The sequence below is a fragment of the Equus quagga genome, chromosome 11, assembly GCF_021613505.1.
Source record: "Equus quagga isolate Etosha38 chromosome 11, UCLA_HA_Equagga_1.0, whole genome shotgun sequence".
In the NCBI taxonomy this organism is placed as follows: Eukaryota; Metazoa; Chordata; class Mammalia; order Perissodactyla; family Equidae; genus Equus; species Equus quagga.
The window spans coordinates 102,414,733-102,434,516 of NC_060277.1; the positions used below are offsets into that span (position 1 = coordinate 102,414,733).

General features: G+C 34.1%; 1 protein-coding gene across 8 annotated transcripts in view; it reads left to right on the plus strand.

Annotated features, from left to right (window-relative positions):
- Positions 1–19,784, plus strand: part of HELZ (helicase with zinc finger) — a 173,963-nt gene that overhangs the window by 56,904 nt on the left and 97,275 nt on the right. For all 8 annotated transcript variants that reach the window (XM_046675151.1, XM_046675156.1, XM_046675154.1 and 5 more), the window contains 4 exons: positions 904–1,201; positions 9,918–10,185; positions 17,712–18,045; positions 18,895–19,025. In XM_046675151.1, coding sequence (XP_046531107.1) covers positions 904–1,201; positions 9,918–10,185; positions 17,712–18,045; positions 18,895–19,025 — 1,031 coding nt within the window. The remainder of the gene's footprint in view (positions 1–903; positions 1,202–9,917; positions 10,186–17,711; positions 18,046–18,894; positions 19,026–19,784) is intronic.

The following is a 19,784-nucleotide window of genomic DNA, read 5'->3' on the forward strand; positions in this document are numbered from 1 at the left end:
AATCTAAGTACATTTTATATAGGTTCTATATTGTGCTAAAGAGTATTTCTGTATTTTGATCACTAAAGGTATGGCTTTTTTTAGACTTTGAGATAAGTCTTTGTAGACGTTTAGATGCTTGCTTATTTTATTTATTTGGTAAAGAGGTCTTCAACATATTGTCCTCCAAACTTGGAACACAGGATGGGGTTCATGGCTTATAATTAACCATTTAAAACTTGAATTATTTAATTTGGTGGTTCTAAGATATTTAAACTATGACACCTTATTTTTGTGTTTGATCTTATGAAATCACAAATTCTGTAATAATGGGTTTTTAATATGAGACATTTTCTGCAGTGCTTCCCATCTTGAATTATCATATTCAAAGTTTAAGAGTGAAGCAAAGTCAAAAATTTGGACAAGTTTTGTGTACTTTTTGGTGGTGTTTCTTCCACTGTACCATCTGCATCTTGGGATGAAAACTGTGGGAACATTTAGCGTTGGCCTTGAACCCAATCCAGTGCCTTCAGAGGTAACTACCCTCCTATGAAGACTTCCTATTTGAGGCTAAATAAAACTTTTTAGGCCAAGGGTATGGAAAGTTGGAGGTTGGTGGTGATATAGGGTGATAGCTTTTGCCACAATGAAAGATGAGCATGGAAAGGGCAGGGAAGCTAGTGATGTAGCATAAAGATATCATTTTTGAAAATTTCAGCTTTATTGGGGCATCATAAGTATATCATTTTAACAGCTGATTTTTTTTTTCTTAAATGGCTTATGAGCACAATTTGTGTTTTTAACATAGTATCTTAAGCATGGGAAAGTAAAAATCCTTTATGGAAATATTTTCATTGAAGAGCCCACTTACAATTGGATTTTTCACCCCATTGTACTCAATGAACTATTTTAACTTCCTTGTAGCCTGCAAGAATGCTGTATCGTGTAGCATTGCTTTATGATGCTCATCGTCCTCATTTTAGTATCATTGCCATATCTGCCGGAGATAGTACTACCCAGGTATCACAAGAAGTCCCAGAAAACTGTCAAGAATGGATAGGAGGAAAGATGGCCCAAAATGGATTAGATCATTACGTGTATAAAGTCGGGATAGCATTTAACACAGAAATATTTGGAACTTTTCGCCAAACCATAGTTTTCGACTTTGGATTGGAACCAGTACTCATGCAGAGAGTAATGATTGATGCAGCTTCTACAGAAGGTAATATTAGACTTTTTTCCCCTGCTACAATGTATTAAAAGACACTGTAATAGCAATGTTAAAAGAAATGTATTGGCCCCCTAAATGTTTCATGGATAGAGGGGGAAGAATAAGGAAAAAATCCCAAGTTAATTGACTCATTTACTGTGTAATGGGATTAGAACGGTTCATGTTATACCCTGTTCTCTTTATACAGTCATCAGTCAAAGCTTGCTTTGAGGTTCTCCAAAGTTGTATGAGTAGATGATCAGGTCTGTTTTGTTCTGTCAACTTCATTTTTAAAGTAAGATGATTTTAGCACAGTAAAAGCTTTCAATATCAGTTTGCGTAGAGTATCATTTTAATGGTAATTGTGAATGCACCTACAGTGTCAGTCTGTGTCTGCCTGACTGTCCAGTTAACTTTGCTGACATTAGTACCTTGTCTCTGAATGAAAGTCCTAAATACACACTTTCATAAGTTGGTTTTGTACATTCACTAGTGCGAAGGAGACCAAGGTGCCTTTAGTAGGATCTGTTCTGTATTCTTGGGAAGAGATCCCTGGTTTCAACGTGTAAGCATCTACAGAAGATGATGAATTACTTTGTATGTTGTCATATTACTGCCTATACCTAAATTTTATGCCAAGATCCAGCAGGACAAAGAAAGGGCACGTTAGACTACATTTCTTTGGCTCTTGGTCAGATTTATAGGTGCTTTATTTTATTTAACACACACTTCATGTAGCAGAGCTGTATGAAACTTGCTATTGCATTGACTGTGGCTAACCATTTTGTGGAAGATGTTTTTCACTATGTACCAGGGTCCTATTTATGAGAACCTGGAAGCTGTTTTTTTCATGAACAAATGCTAGGATTTTATTTTTTGTAGGCAGTGAACCAGGTGGAACTGGTTCTGTCTCCTTTTTTACTTTAGCTACTAGTAAGGTTAAAGCAACATTTGTGCCTAAATTGAACAATTAGGCATTACCTTCTTGTATATGTGCTGATATTACTCAGACTTCATTTTACCCTTATTTTTCACTTTCATCTCTTTTACCTGTTTTTATTCTGTTGTATTCTGTTTTTGTCATCTTCTTAGTACTCTTTGGAATCAAAATATGTTAATTCCTGTGGCTAAATGGATATGGTAGTTGACAAAATAAAAATATTTTGTTTATATTTACTAGTAAAGGACTTAGTTGGCAGATTTCTTCTGTAAAGAGCCAGGTAGTAAATATTTTAGATGGTGCAGGGCAGATGGTCACTGTTGCAATTACTCAGCTCTGCATTGTAGTGAGAAAGCAGCCATGGATAATCTGTAAAGGAATGGGCCTGACTGTGTTCCAATAAAACTTTATTTTCAAAAACAAGAGCGGGCTGTGTTCGTCTTGCCTGCCATGGTTTGCCTACCCTACTAGTAAGTTGCTTTTAGAGGCTTGAACTTGATACTTACTAGGAAGCACTCTTTTTAAATCATAAGGAGATTTGAATCATAAAGAAAGACCGACATGCTTCCCCTGCTCTCAAAGAGAAGTCTGAAAAGATGTTCTTGGCTTACCTGTGGGTTGTATTTTAAAAGTTTGCTTTTTAGGTTGGTGGTGTGTAACTCATGACTCATTTCCCATAGAAATAGTTTGTAAGTGTTGTCAAGAATCTATACTGGTTAATAAAAATCTTTTAAATTAATAATGTAAAATGTTAAATGTCTGCAATAAAAAGTAGGAGAAAATGCTACTACTAAACAGATGATAATGAGGGAAGGTTGATGAAGATGATTTCAGGACACCCTCATGGGCTTGAGAGATTGAGGGTACTTTCGCCTCAGATAGGTGCTATTTTTCTGCTTGGAAAAAAGAGCAGTGGACAGACTTCAGAGTCAAATAGGATTGGATTTGAGTCCTGATTTTCTAATTATGTGCCTGTGTGACACTGGGCAGAGTATTTAACATCTCTGAGCTTTGTGTGGAAACATCTGTAAAATGGGCCTAGTAATTTCTGTCTTAGAGGATTATCATGAGAACTAGAAATAAGCCTTGTACAATACCTGGCTCATAGTAGGCATTTAGGTAAATATTAGCTACTATTTTTATCATTAGTCATGATTAGGATAACTTCTGGCTTACAAACAGAATGAAGAAAGTAGGAAGAGAGAAGAACTTTTTTTGTTTTTTTTAAAGGAGAACTGAGATCCTTAGGGGCCTAACAGAGGGACTAAAAGGCAGAGATAAAGAACTGAGTCATTAAGGCCACAGCACCTACAGATCTTGGCAAGAGAATGCAGTAGAGGGGGTGGAAGAGAAGTTGTCCAAGATAACTGATGTTTTGAGAATGGTAACTGGAGGAAATAAACAGTCTCATTTCTGATGTTTCTAATATATCAGTTTTAAATATAATCAATTTTATATTTCATTCAGATATTATAGAGAAAATTAATACAGACCAGGATTTCCTCTCATTTGGAACCAATATTATACCTTCCCTCTTTTTTTATAATACTCTTTTTTTTTTTAGTGATCTCTTTATCGTTTGATATCTTTGCCTATTTTCCTTTATACAGGTTTTACTTCTAAGTAGTTATGTTATGGAAAATAATTGAAAGAAAACAAGCATTTTCTTGAACTAATGTGGAAACATTAAAACAATTTCACATAGTGAAATTTTTTTTTCAAGGGCAGAGGAAAAATAAATATTACAAGAGAACAATATAAAATGTACAAAATGTGTTTTCTGGTATGAAATTTTGAACATCATAAAAAGGAAAAGTTAAATCTAGGATTAGACAGGCTACATGTTATTTGGTTGACTTTTTTTTGCAATATAAATTAGCTGATCTGTTTTGTTAATTTTTAGTTTTCTCTTTGATATTTTCCCTACTCTTAAAATCATTGTCATTGAATATCTTGATGTTTTTGTTAAGTTCTTAAGATTTTTCTTGTGTGACTATATTTATTTCAGTGTGACTATGTACAGAGTCCCAAAAGAATTTTGGAGAAATGAAAGCAGGATATAAACAGTATAGTATTTGCTTCCTGCTTCCATGTTAGTGTTAGTTAGTTTTTGATTATTACAGCAGAGTGCTTGTCAGCAAAAAAATTGAGGGCAAAAGATTTGTTTATGTGAAATCACAATTTTGTAAAACATTCTGAAACAATAAAAATGTAAAATATCTGTCTCCTATTTGTATCTTTTCCTGGAATACTTGTGTGGATAACGTTCAGAGACGTGGAGAGCTAGAGAACTTCTTTGTTAAATTGGTAACATCTAAATTGTTAAGTTTTTAACAATTTAATTTTTAAAATCTTTGTTAAATTGGCTAATTTCACCTCCAGCCTCAGCAAATTCATTATTTGAGCTTCCGTGGCCTAGAATTGGGAGAAAAGTGTCATTCCAAGTACAAGTTGGCCAAATGCCGTTGGGAATTGGGGAGTTGAATTAGGTCTAGGCTTTATCATGTTTCCATACAGTTTTGGTAATATTATAAATTATATCATAATATAATTTGGTTTCTGCACACAAAGAAATGTAGTGATGGTGTGAAACTAGAATTTGAATAGGAAATATCTTTATATTTATCACTTCTTCCACTTGATTGGCTGTTCATTGTTCAAGCAAGTTTTTGTCCTTCAATTAATGCTAGAAACATATTTCTCTTCAGTAAAGTTATAAATTTGGACCATGCTGAACCATCTATTAGCTCACTGTTTCCAAAACTGTTCCACTGAAATGAATAGGTGTTATTAATAATAATAATAGGTAAAGAGTTCCATGTACAAATAACGTTTGGAAATGGTGAATGCTTTATTTTCCTCTTAGAAACTCACACAGTGCACCTCAGTAATTAAAGGCTCAGTGTCTGTCAAACTGATTTGATCATGGAACTTAGTTACATTAGTGCATTACTCCTTGAAATGTAAAATCAAGTTACATAGTAGACATTTCTTTTTCTAATTCATTGTTCAGTATTGAACTAAAAATCCTCCTTTCTTTAATTTAAGTTTGAACTGAGAAAAAAACCCCTCAGTCGTGTGGGGTTTTTTGACCTTATTGTCATGATCTCTAACGCATCCAAATCTTTTCTATTTGTGAGCTGTGAATGAATTTCTTTTTCTCTAATTGTTATATGGCAATCTTGCAAACTGTTTAGGAAATGTGTATAATTTTAACTTTGCTTTTTTCAGTGTTTTTCCCTTGTTGGTGAGATTGAAGTTCAGAGAAAGACACTATATGTACTAATCATTTTTTTTTTTAATTGAAGATAAGCCTCTCAGGAAAGGTAGTGAGGTTTCCCTTTGCTTAGAAAATAGACTGCATTATATACTTTATACCACAACTTTGAGTAATGGAAGACTTTTGCTTGGCCAAGTTGGTTTGGAATTCTCCTTTGAATATCTGGGAGCTGCATGTTCAAAATTAGTTCTTATATTTAAATTTGAAAACAACTTTTCTCTACTTTGTATACTCTAGCAGTATATGTTAATATTAACATTAACATTTAGTATGGCTTAAAACTGATCTCCAGTTGCCAAACTCATTGATAAATTAAGGACATGTCCAAAAAAAAAGAAAAAAAAAAAATTAAGGACATGTCCTATATATTAAATATATAACATTTTATGTTATGTGATCAGAAAAGTAATAGAAAAACAGATTTTAAAAATAGTATATTTGTCAATAAAAGATAAGTGCAACTGAGAAGAATATAAAAAGTATGAGGTATGTCTGTACTGTTTTAACTTTTTATTAGCCTTGTTAAGAGATGAAGAATAGGGACAGACAACAGGGATAAGCTAAGAGATGTTCATCTTGCTTCTCTGTAGCAGTTTTGGTGACAGGAACGATGTCGAAATGGAGTGCTGAAATGGTAGTTTGGGATTACTTTTGGAGTTTATTTTATTATTAATTTGGGCAGTCAAGATTTGTTTCCTAGGGAACAGTGTGGTATCTGATTTTGGAATTAGGAATCACTTCATCTCATTCTCTGTAAGGCCTAAATATAGGTGTTTTTAATAAATTCCATGTTTAACATGTAATTTATTGCGTACCTCTTCTGTGTCTGCCCTTGTTCTGGGTACATAGAACACTGGGGTTTTTTTTCTCCTTACTTTCTTCTTACCCACTCCTCAGGTCCTGTTAAGAATAATTTTCAAGTCTGCTGTACTACATACTTCAAGACAAAACAAACTAACCCTTTGGATGCTCTATTAGAGTAGTAACTATGTGGCTGAAAGGAGAGCACTGCTGTTCTCAGTAATCAGAAGGGCAAGGGAAGTTGGGAAGGGTGTCTTGTGTCAGAGCAGTTATTCCAACCTTGAATTCTATTTTTGACAGTAGCAGCTCTTCCTTTATGTTATCTTCAAAAAATTGGATGTATTCTAATTATCTTTAAATTTCTCTTATGAATTTCTCTGGAATATATTTATAGCTTCTGCCTACCTCGTCTCAGGGTAACAAATTCCATAGGTTCATAATTTATGTCAGGTTTGCTTTGAGATTTATTATTGTAAGAATTGGTTAACAAGTCAGTATTAAACTCTTCCTACATGATTTTATGAGGATTGATTCCATAGTGTTTTTCATTTTAGCCTAATCTAGGTTGAAGAAAAGTGCTTACCAAGGATGAAGTTGCTCAGGCTACCCTGAGTAGTACGTATGTCTGGTTTAGATGTTAGCAGGTATGCATGCGCTGCAGGTGGGGGTGAAATGAGCCCCAGTAGTAAAGTCCAGTGTCCCTGTGGGGGAACCTTGTCTCCCTCCTCTATTTAAAGAGGAACTCTCAAAACCTGATGACCTTTAAGCACTGTACGTTAGGTGGGTAATCAAACGGGTTTAATAAGCTTCTTCTCACAAGTGAGAGGATTGGAGGCAGAAGTTTGTCTTAAGTTCAGTCAGATGAAGTAGAGAAAGAGAAGTGGTTTTTGCAAAAAATATCCTTAGTTGTCACTGGCCACAGTTCATTTTTGACATTTAACTTAATGACTGAGATCAGTAGTTTGTAAACTTTGATGCTGGCACATACGGAGTTTTTTCAAAGTTCTTCTTTCTGCTCCCCTAGATCTCTCCTCCCCTGTACTGTGTTTATGGTCATTTACAAAAATAAATGGAGTACAATTTAACATTGTTTTGGAATTGTTTTGAAATTATTGTGCTACCTGCTGAAGACACTAATTTTGAGAATTTAATAAAATTAGGATGGGAATCATGGTACTACATAGATGAAATGAGAAAAACAAATACTATTTCTCATGCAACTTCTCATGCAAAAAGCCTGAATACTTCTAGCCCAGAGTAGAAAGACTTTCTGTATAATTTGCTTTGCATATTAAATAGGTGATAGAAAAAGCATTTTCAAGGAAAAACTATACAGTTTTAGGCTTGTTATTATCCCAGTTACTTAAACATCAGTTAGAAATAACTAGTGATGTTTTGTGTGTGAGAGAGGAAGATTGGCCCTGAGCTAACACCTGTGCCAATCTTCCTCTATTTTGTGTGTGGCATGCTGCCTCAGCATGGTTTGATGAGTGGTGTGTAGGTCCACGCCTGGGATCCAAACCCAGGAACCCCAGGCCACCAAAGTGGAGCGTGTGAACTTAACTTGCTATGCCACCAGGCCGTCCCCAACTAGTGAGTTTTTAAAGAATGTAAACATAATATTGATCTAGGCATAGTCTGAATCAATTTCTTATTTAAAATAAAATTATGAAATATAATTCTCCCATCCCCAAAGAGTAGTTAGACATCATTTTATAACATTAGTAGATTCTTCATTATTATGTAGAGTTTATATATTTATTTATTGTTTTTAAAGAGCTGGTTATTTGGTTTGTCACTGTACCATTGCTATTTCTCTTTTTGACTTTTGAATTAAGGAAGATAATTATGTGCCTCCTTGGTGTTTTGATAATAATTAGTGTCTGATCTTTTAGGATGGTACAGTCTGTTTTGGGAATGTTGGAATTTGTATGATTTAAATATTTGTTGTAGGCATGATCTAATGATGAGTAGGCAGGACTCAATTTTTAGAGTGATTTAGAAAGAAAATGTAGTTTACTTTATGAAACTTCTACTTGTGAGGCCATTGCAAAAACAAACCATCATTTTATCCAGAGTATTTTAAAAATGCAAATTTTTAATAAGCAGACCATCTTTATATCATGATGATTATAGTTACATTTGTGTTGCCATTTGAGAAATAATAAAACTGGCGTGTAAAAATGCCTTTTCAAGGAGCAAGGGTTAGAAATTAGGGACTCTAGGGGCCGGCCCGATGGCGCAGCGGTTAAGTTCGCACGTTCCGCTTCTCGGCGGCCCGGGGTTCGCTAGTTCGGATCCCGGGTGCGGACGCGGCACTGCTTGGCAGCCATGCTGTGGTAGGCGTCCCACGTATAAACTAGAGGAAGATGGGCACGGATGTTAGCTCAGAGCCAGGCTTCCTCAGCAAAAAAGAGGAGGACTGGCAGTAGTTAGCTGAGGGCTAATCTTCCTCCAAAAAAAAAAAAAAGAAATTAGGGACTTTATTTTATTTCTGTACATTTTTACATTTAAATTAGGGCCTTTATGTTTTAACCTTTAACAAGATATTAGAATAAGCTATTTTCTACTATCAAGAAGTTTGTCTTGGTGGGTAACTATACATATATGTTTATAATTTGTATGTAACATTTAAATATAGCAAAATCTCTCCCTAAGCAAGACATGGCAATTATGCATTAGACTCTCATTTCAAAGATAATACAGGATCATCTGTCTTGTACTTTGGAGATTAACTGGTCTCTCTTTAAATTTTTTATTATTTCTTCCTAAAATTTTAGCTTATGTTGTGAAACCATCTTTCCAATTATGTTGTATTAACACTGGATCTTTGGCCTAATGAGTCAAACAACTTCTTTTCCTTTTGGTTAAGTTTCATATTTGTAGGTGTATGTGTCTTAGACCCAATAGAAAAGTAGCATGCACTGCAGATAGAGTGAGCCTACTAGTGCTCAGATTATGTTCGATGTATTTCACCCTGTGCTGGCATCATACTACATTTTTTTCAGAGATGTCAGAACTTGAACAGTCATTCATTTTGATATTGTGTCCTACTTACAGTATAATTTAACTGAGGCTAAACTGGATTTTTCTGTACAATGGCATATAGAAATTTTTCTGTACAAATGACGTTTGGTACATTGTATTCCATTTTAATGTGGAATTAGCAGTGTTTTACATGAATATTTTTGAAAAGATTTTTGTTTGTCTTAAGTTGACTTTCAGAGGGTTTCACTGTGCTTTACTGTACAAGAAAAGATTTAACCTTTCACAGTTTTCTGATCTTCTCTTTCTGTAATGGGGCGGGTATTGCTAGTAGGAAGAGAAAAATGATTATAACCTGGTAGATTTTGTCTTATGAGGAATTTATCACATCTCCTTGCAGATCAGATTTCTCTTGAGTGAAGAGTTAAGTTCTAAATGTTAATCTGTATTTTTAAAATGTTAATAAGTGTTGCTATTATGTCCTAGGCTGATGTAAAAATAAGATGTTTTTTACATGGATTCCTATTTATGTTATTTTGTTGAGCTAGACTAAAAAATATTTCTGATTTGGGAAAAATAGTCTGTCAAATAGGTTCTTGGATTGTTTTGTTTTTAAGAATTTTTGCTCTAGCAGATAAAATTCTCTTACCAAAATGTATAATGTATTATTGAAAATTTTAATGTTGTGTTCCTTTATAAATGTGTTTTTTCTTCCCATTTAGATCTTGAATACCTGATGCACGCAAAACAACAGCTAGTAACCACAGCTAAGCGCTGGGATGCTTCTTCTAAGACTATTATAGATTTTGAACCTAATGAAACTACTGATTTGGAGAAGAGCCTTCTTATCAGATACCAAATTCCTCTCTCTGCTGACCAGCTGTTTACTCAGTCCGTTTTAGACAAATCATTGACCAAGACCAACTATCAGTCGCGGTTGCATGACCTTCTTTATATTGAGGAGATAGCCCAGTATAAAGAAGTCAGCAAGTAAGTTACTTTAGAAATACTTTTCTTCTTTTTTTTAATCTCCTCTTGGGGTGGTATTTTTCATTTTTAAAATGGAGGTGTGCCTAAATACAGACAGGTAGTAAAATGAGTGTTATTCAATAGCTGTTAAATTCAGTAGCTGTATATGAGCTTCTTAAGGCAAGAACTGTGTCTCACTTATCTTGGCGACCCTGGTGTTCAGTACCTACTTCATTTCCACGAGGCTGCCACATGCTGGGAGTGTAACATGTGGTTCCTGCTCTTCAGGAGGTTTCTGTTAATGTTAGTCAGAGCAAGCACTCAATGAATATTTGCTGTGAAAAGGTACAAAAACTGAAAAAGACCACATATTTTGAAAAGTAATTTTAAGAATGAAACTATTTAAATATTTAGGAAAACTATTTGATAGTAATAAAATACCTTTATAGCAGTTTATAAAAAGCTTTAACATATTTTACATTTTTTCCATGTGCCATAGGTTAAGACCAAATGCTTATTTGAGTCGTTATAGGAAAAGTGATCTTAGAAATGAAAGTTCGAGTGAAGGAAATGTTAATGAAATAGTTGTTGTATTTGGTAGTAAAATTCTACTTTTTAGATAAAATAGGAGCAAGCCTTAAAAATTGAACCACAGTTATGAGACATGAAAACATTTTTATAGGCAGTTTTCCCTTTAAATACAGCCTAACTGACAGATTTTTCTTTTCCAGGCTGCCTTATTGGTACCGTATCATCAGTATTATTAGTAGACACTGAATACTCATTAAGGGATGTTACTAAAGAAAAAGTGAAAACTTAGAAACACCTTGTGTTACTCTATTTATAGATTAAATATCATCTAACTTTTGGGAAGTATCTAATTTCTAATTAAATATATGTAAAATTTACAAAGTCAGAGTATAATTCACTTTTCATTACTCTGAGACTTTAAATCCTGGCCCATTGACGGTTTCTTAAAAAGACTTTTTAAGTGTGTCTATAGACAGTTCTAATGAAATGGCCAGTTATTAAATAACTAGGACAATGGCTTGTGTCATTTATGTTGTTCACATTATTAGTATTCATATATATTATTTACATTATCATAGATTCCTTTCCCTTAGGAAAGACCACTATGCAGGAATTTTTAATACAGTGCAGATGGTCATGATATAATATTAAAGGGAAATATGCTAGTTATGAAACCTTATCCACTGCAATTCTAGTTTTGTGTATATGTATATATGCACACATGTATGTATTTGTATATAAAAATATCAGAGTTAAAACAAAGTTTTGATTGGAATTACAGGTGATTTTTATGTTCTAATAGTTTTCTCTATTTTCAAAATGTCCTACAATGACTACTTATTATTACTATTATAGTAAGAAAAAGCAAACAAAGAAATAGAAAGGAAACTAACACATTATCAGTTGCAATACTTGATGATCATGGTATCAAATTGCCCTTAGATATGAAAAGAAAGATTATGGTAAGACAGTGGTAAAATAGTGTATAGTCTTTTCATAGGAACATCTGAGCTTTCTCTATTTTTTAAATTAAAATTAGATCATAGTTATTGACTCAAATAGGTATGTTTAGTAATTGAATATCAATCTGTAGGATCACTTTTGATGTGTTATATGTGCCAACTGCACAAGAGTTTTGAAGGATCTTAAAGATAGAAATGAGAATTTATTGCTATGTGTCTAAGATGACAGCAGATAGTTACTGTGTCAGAGTATTCTGGAAAATTTCCAGTGATTCTCTCGCCCAAAGGTAACCCTGGATATGAAGGCTGGTAAATTATACTTCTGAATTTGCCAGGCTTGTAAAATTTGGTGAAGAACAATATAGAACTGGTGCACATACAAAGAAGCAAATCCTATTATTTATTAGATAGTTTTTTCAGAGGGTATCTGTAAGCAGGTAGACAAGGGACAAATAATGGACATAAATCGTAAGGATTTTCAAACGTCTTTGACAAAGTTTCATACACTGCTTAAAAAGCAGTTTATTTTCTGTTTTCTCCTTTACTCTTTAACCGTAATATTTATAATACATTTTATTGTTGCTTTGAATTTAGTTCACATTTGATTGTTAATTCCTTAAGCACAAATAACGTAACAGATATGTTTTAAAAAATGGATTTGGGGGAGGTTTGTATGCAGCTCCTAGACTGTCCTCTAGGGTAAGGATCAGCAAACATCTGTAAAGAGCCAGCAAGTAAATATTTGAGGTTTTGTGGACTCCATAGGCTCTTTGTTGTGTATTTTCTTTGTTTTGTTTTTTTATTTTTGTAGAAACCACTCTTAGTCAAGGGCTATACAGAAACAGGCCTGAAGGTTGGATTTGGTCCTTGGGCCGTACTCTGGTTTGTCTGATTGGGTCATTTTGTTTGTCTGTTCAGTCAGTACCAGTCATCAAAGCAAACCCTAGTTACCATTAGAATGGTGAAGAATGTTTCGTTGTGGCTTGAGACCCGTTTAAAGCCAGAAGACAACGGTGTGGGTAAATGGACTCATCCCTCTAAATGACTTGGATGTGTATTGACAGTAATAATGTATTCTGTATGCACTGAAATGTGCCTCTTTGAGACATCGTAGTCAGACCTACCACATCATTGATAGGCTATTTCCCAAGGTCCAGAGAATGTGTTGGTCATTTGTGAACATTGACAATTTAGGCAGAATATTCAAATAGTAATTAATTAATGTTAAAGTAGTTTCAAGGGAATTCACACTGGTTTCTTACGTTTTAATTGTAAGGATTAGGCTGTATTTTTACATGGTCACCTCAGCATTCCTTCCTTGAAAATAGGTTGAATGAAGCCTTTCAGGATTAGACAAAATATATTTTGGCTTGAGGCTGGATTTAGTAATCAAGTTTATCTTTTTTTTAAAATGAAGAGATGATTTTTCAAAGCAGTCTAGAAATTAAGATTTCTTTGTATGTTAAGTTTTAGTTTGAGATGTGTGGAGGCGGTAAGGAGAATATTGCATTTCATTTAAGTTTTAGACTATGCTTCTGAGTTCTTTCAAGATTTTTCTTTTAAACTTCTTGTACTCAGCTACATGTTGATATGCATTCAGTAATGATTCTATCTTGAAGTGAAATCTATTTGATTCTAAGATACACATTTTCAAAAGAAATTGACTTTGACTGAAGCTATTATGTCCATTAAACTGTGTAGTGGCGTGCCGAATCGGGTTGTGGTGGCTTCTCAACATGAACACCTGGCATGACAGGCCCAGTGTGTGGAGGCTCACTTCATCAATAAGATGAGTGAGGCCTCTCTTGGTTATACCTCGGTTCTGTTGCTCTGCTCAATAAGTCCAGGTATTGGCTTAGTATCTTGGTTGATTTTTGTTGCTCATTTAGTTAGAAATTGCATGAAGTGAAATTCACTATATAACTTTGAAATGTTTTAAAGTTACACTCAAGAGATATAACTTGTTGCTAAGATTGATAGAGCTGTATTTCTTTTAGCTAGAAGTGTGGTTTTAAATTGGTTGAAAATTTGGTTGGCTACTATTCTGCCATTTCCCAAAAGAGTAGGAATTTTATAAGCTTTAAGGTTGATTTCAAAATGTGGCATGCAACAATTGAAAGATGGTTTTTCTTTTTATTAAGAAATATCTTTGTTAGTTGTAGTATATATTTTGTATTTTACATATTTCTGAGTTATTAAATCTCAAAAATGTGCATTATTTTATTTTTATTTTTTTTGCTGAGGGAGATTTGCCCTGAGCTAACATCCATGTCAGTCTTCCCTCTATTTTCTTTTTAGTATGTGGGCCACCAGCATAGCATGACTGCTAACAGAGCACACCTGGGAACCGAACCCAGGTTGCCGAAGCAGAGCATGCTGAACTTAACCATCAGGCCACCGGGGCTGGCCCATGCATATTATTTTAAATACCTAAGAAAGCTTACTAATGTCATTTTAGTTTTAGCCTGTTAATCTTTTAGGAAAATTAAATAGTAGTAGCTGGAACTTCTGTAGAAGGTCTGTAATGTCTGCATCTTGAACATATGGTGAATCTGCTGTGGGAAAAGCTGTATTTCTTAGTACTTTTATTTTCTAGTGCTTTTACCAAGAGTTTTGTTGCAAGGCGCAACTAAATGTCACAAGAGGATTCTCTTATTGCTTTAAAACTGTGAGAGTAATTTTTCATGCTGCTAAATTGTGATCAAGTGTTTTCAGATGGCAGGTTCTAAAATAGATATAACAGTAAAACTTTAATATATTGCTCAACTTATTGAGAAAATATTATAGAATTTCAAGAATTTGTTAGGGAGTAATATAAAATATTGAAATGGGAATAAGGTACCTAGAAAAAATCAGATTATTACAAAAATGTAAAATTAATTTTTAATTCAGTGAACAAAATTTGTGTATTCACAGTGTTAAGTTCTAGCCTAGTCACTGCTGATTCTAAGGCAAACAAGATATGTTTCCTTGTTCCCCAAAAGTTTGTCATCCAGTAGGGGAGACAGACCTATAAATATAGGGCTATGAGACTGTGTGATTAGGATGTCCAGGGCCCCACAGGAGAGGCACCTACCCCACATTAGTAGGGAGGAGGATAGTCAAATCAAGGAGGGAATCAAGTCTGCTTTGGGGACCAGATGGTATTTAAGCTGAATTTTGAAAAATGGGTAAAAGGGGCTGGCCCCATGGCTGAGTGGTTAAGTTCACTCACTCTGCTTTGGTGGCCCAGGGTTTCGCCGGTTTTGATCCTAGGCATGGACATGGCACTGCTCATCAGGCATCTCACATGCCACAACTGGAAGGACTCACAATTAAAATATACAACTATGTACTGGGGGGCTTTGGGGGGAAGGAAAAATAAAAAAATAAATCTTACAAAAAAAGAAAAATGGGTAAAATAGTCAGGTGAAGAAATAGGACAAAGGTATTTAGTTAGAAGAAACAGGGTATGAGAATAAGAGCATAGAGTTTTGGAGGAAGCTGCAAGTTGGTTATCACGGTTGTAATTCAGGGTGTGTGTGTGTTGTGGTGAGATGGTGAGAGAGAAAGCTATTTAAACCTTACTGTCAGAGCTTAGGAAGCTGCTTGTCATCAGAGTTACGTTTTACATAGATCCTCTGGTGGTGATTTGGAGAATAGATTTGAAGCCAGAAGTCATGTTGGGAGTTTGGAATAGTAATCCAAGTTAAAAATGTTGAGATACAGTTGAATCAGGAGGAAGAGAAGCTCATGGGGTTTGGTGATTGTATGATGGGGCAATGAAGGTTGCTGAGAGAGACAAGATCAAGGATAATTTAATTTCTGGCTTGGACACCTAGCTGGATGATAGTACCATTACCTAAGTTGTATAATACACTGGAGTATTGCTTTGGGTGCTGTGTGGGGAGTTCAGATGGTGATTCTGTTGTGCTTGTACTGAATTTGAAGGGCTATAAGCCAAGGTGTCTATTTGGCAGTTGGGTTTACAGCCCTGAGCTGAGAGATGTAGGAGAGGGTGACCTTACCTAAGGAGAACATACAGAGTAAGCCGAGGGCAGGGTGGACTTTTAGAAGATGGGTGGTGCTTAGATGGAAGATGGAGGAGCTAGAAAGGTAGGAAGAAAACTAGGAGTATGATTGTACAGAAGTCAGTGGAAGAGGGAGTTTAAAGCAAGTGGAAAGTGGTTGCAAAGTAAAAAAGAAAAAAAGATCAGAAAACTGTATGTCAAATTTACTAACAAAGAGGTCATTTGTGAATGAAGAGCGCACTATTAGAAATCTCTTTTCTCAGAAAGTTTTTAATGACCCTGAATCTCACCTACATGCGTAGTAAAAGGAAGGTGAAAATTTTAACTTCATTTGGAAAACCATGAATAACCTAAGGGTTCCTGTTCTTTTTTAAAAACATATTTTGTTTAAAAAAGAAAAAGCAGGTGAACATAGACTATATGTAAACTGGGGAGTGTAGTATACTTTTGTTTCATTTTCATTTAAGACTTACTTCTAAGAATCCATAGTGCACATTTTAGTCTTTAAAGAGTCAAACATAACTAGATGACATACAATCTGTATTTCTTTGAATTATCATCCTACTTTTGCAGTTTGGATCTAGTGAAATGTGCATAGAGAATGAGAGAAATATAATGTGATTTTTAATAATTCCACATATATATATACACACACATGTATCACATATATATACATATACACACACATATATGGCAAATACTGTAGAGTTCATTTGATCCTCATATAAAGTCACATTATTAAATATTAACTTTCGTATGTATTTACACATCTTTTTGGATCCTCAAGTGATCTATTGTAAATATACTTTTGAATTACTAATAGAGCTTGTAAACTCTTATGACATTACATCCATAAATAGCCATTCAGATGTATTTTCCTTAAATATTTTCTTACTTCTGTAAAAATCTTCCTCTATCCTTATAGTTTTCGGTATTTAAAGTCTATAAATGGACATTTAAAATTTTAATATAGTATTTTAATTAGATTTGGTTTCCTAATATGGTAAGCAATACAAATGTTTCCATTAAAGAAATTTATAATATTTTAAAATAAGTTTTTTTTCTTTTTCCTTAAGAATTTATCAGACATTCTTGACATCATGTATACAAAAGAAGATCTGAAAAGAAAACAGTTCAGTAGTACCATTAAAAAATAGCCTTTTCCACAAATGGATATATAGATTTTAAAACAACTTAATTTTTTCATTCAAATTTTGTAAACCTTTTAAGAAAAAGTAGAAAATGTTCCCATTCTTACCCTTTTGTCTTCTCTCATATAGCACCATTTCAGAATAGCAAAGGAGAAGAGCTGTCAGTTAGTTTAAATTTTTCTTTCACTTCATGTTTCTTGACTGTATAAATTAATCTTGGTTCTCTGTGCTTCTTTCACACACATTTCTCTCTCATGCTCACTGTACACATGGAAGTGTGAGTGATTGCGCCAACCGTCGTCTAGTAAGATAGCCTTTGATGTCTCTTTCCATAACTCCTGCATGAGATCTGTCAATGGAGCCATGAAGAAATTTGTTCTGAATGTTGTTCATTAACAGTATTGAAAGAGATATTTTATGGTTAGAATCTTTTGGTAAGATCTTACTTGGAAAGCATCAGTTTAATAAAAGTCTATTGTAGTTTAAATGCAGTGCATTTCCTTCTGGTTTTAAGTGATTTTAAAGTCTTGATTGTCCCAGTGATATGTTCAAACATATTTTCATATTAATTAACACATAATATTTCATTTTATTAAAAACATCATACTTCGCTTCATTTTAAGTGCTCAGTCTTTTAAAAATATGTGCATTCTTCAACACAACGAGGTATGCATCTTTATGTAACTTGCGTGAGAGTTTATTCACCTAAAAAAGTTTTGTAGTTTCCAGCTTGGATTAAAGGCAGAAAGATAGTATATACTTTATAGCTCAATGGAGTGAAATTGACAGTGAAATTTTAACTTTTTGTATGTTTGTATTTGATTTGTTTTACTCTTCTAGATTTTGTGTTTTTGATGTAAAATATTCAAATTTGTTTTCTACTTCTGATTTAGGTTCAACCTTAAAGTGCAATTGCAGATTCTAGCAAGCTTCATGCTCACTGGAGTTTCTGGAGGTGCAAAGTATGCTCAGAATGGACAACTTTTTGGTCGCTTTAAGCTTACTAAAACACTTTCTGAAGATACTTTGGCTGGACGGCTGGTGATGACCAAAGTCAATGCTGTTTATTTATTACCAGTCCCTAAAGAGAAGTTAGTACAGACCCAGGGAACCAAAGAGAAGGTTTATGAAGCTACTATTGAAGAAAAAACAAAAGAATATATATTTTTAAGGATATCCAGGGAATGCTGTGAAGAACTTAATCTTCGACCTGATTATGACACACAGGTGGGTCAACTTAACTAGGGTTGTCTGTAGTCTACTTGTCAGCCGACACTCTTCTTCTGGTTTGGTTTTCCTTTTCTGTCATACTAGAAGTGCAGCTGACTTTGAAGTGTTGTACTCCTGGGTGGAGAATTGGACCTCTGGTAATTCTCAGAGAAAATTGATTCTCTTTAAGTAACATCTAAAATGTTCTAGTTTTATACAGGGTTGAGCTTTCTGATTAGAGTTATAAATAAGCAAAGGAAGAACAGCTTAAAAGAAACTAAGCTATATCCTGGGACAGTTCTCATCTGAAGTTGTGTTTGCTCCTATTCTGTTTATCTTTATGGATTTTTAGGTGAACTGTGTGTTCAGTCTGCCATATTTAACTGGGAAGCTAGTCTTTTTTTTTTTAACATAAAATTTGGTGAATATTATTCATTCATAGTAAATTGATACAGTGTCATAGGCCTGGTTTTTAGCACTTGAGAGATGATATTTCACAGGTGTTCTGTTGATTTTATCAAATCTGTGCTTCATAGCAATGGTGGAATCAGATAACCTTGATTTAGAGATTAAGTAATTTGTGAGTGGTTTAGTTTCTTTAGAGGTAAAACAAAGTTAATAATAGTATATACAACATTGGTACTATTAAATGAAATAACCTATGTAAAGTGCATATTACAGTGCCTGATAGTAATAAACAAAGCAAATATTAGCCATAATAATTATTATTAGAATACGATTACACTTTAAAAGAATCTCTAAACGTGGCCTCCTTAAAAGGTTATCTCTACCGAGTTTTCTAGCGAGCTGTAAGCATCGATGTTTGCTTTAATGCTCTTTAAAAAAATTTTTTATTTTATGTTTTAGGTTGAACTTCAGTTTCAGTTAAATCGATTACCCCTCTGTGAAATGCATTATGCGCTAGACAGGATCAAGGACAATGGGGTTTTATTTCCAGACATCACTATGACTCCAACTATACCTTGGAGTCCCAATAGGTAAGAAGGGAGATATCTCATTAAAGGACGTTATGTTAATGTTAAATTGAATATCTGTATCAGATAACTCAAGCGTACTTTTATTAGCATGTTTGCCTGTATTCTTGAGGAGACATGTTATTAGTTGGGAAAGGAGAGTAAAAGAACCCTTTGAATGAAACATTTGAGGTTCATCATGTATTTTCTTTGCTTTTCCTCAGTCTACATGAGTACAGTTGCTTTTCTCAACAGCCTTAATTTGATAGGAGGCCAAGCAATTTAGAAATATTTCTGAGTGTAAGTTGAATAGGAAAATTAGGGCCTTTCTAAAGTGGTTCAAATAGTTAATTTAAAATAATTTTTGAATATAGAAGACATTTTTGTAATTTAGGAAAATGGAGAAAGTATCATAGAAGATACTACTTCAGAAACTGTTTTTAAGTTGATGGTTGTGTAAATATTTTTCTACTTAAATTCTCTTTGGCACATCTTTACATTGAATTAAATATGATACTTCTATTTTGTTTCCAGACTAACAGCAGTGATAGCTCTATGACTGCATCTTTCTTTTCATCCTTTTCACTGGGTTTTATCCTCTTGGTGCCTGCCGGTGCTCAGCTTACTCCACCTTTTTTTTTTTTTTTTTTTTTTTAAATCTCACAGCTCTACATAACAGTTTATTTGTTTATCACTTGTGTCAATCCAATCATGGTAGGGTGGCCCTGTTCCATCACTGCTCTGGTATCTTCAGTAAGTGGTTTCCAAGGTCACCCTGGATAT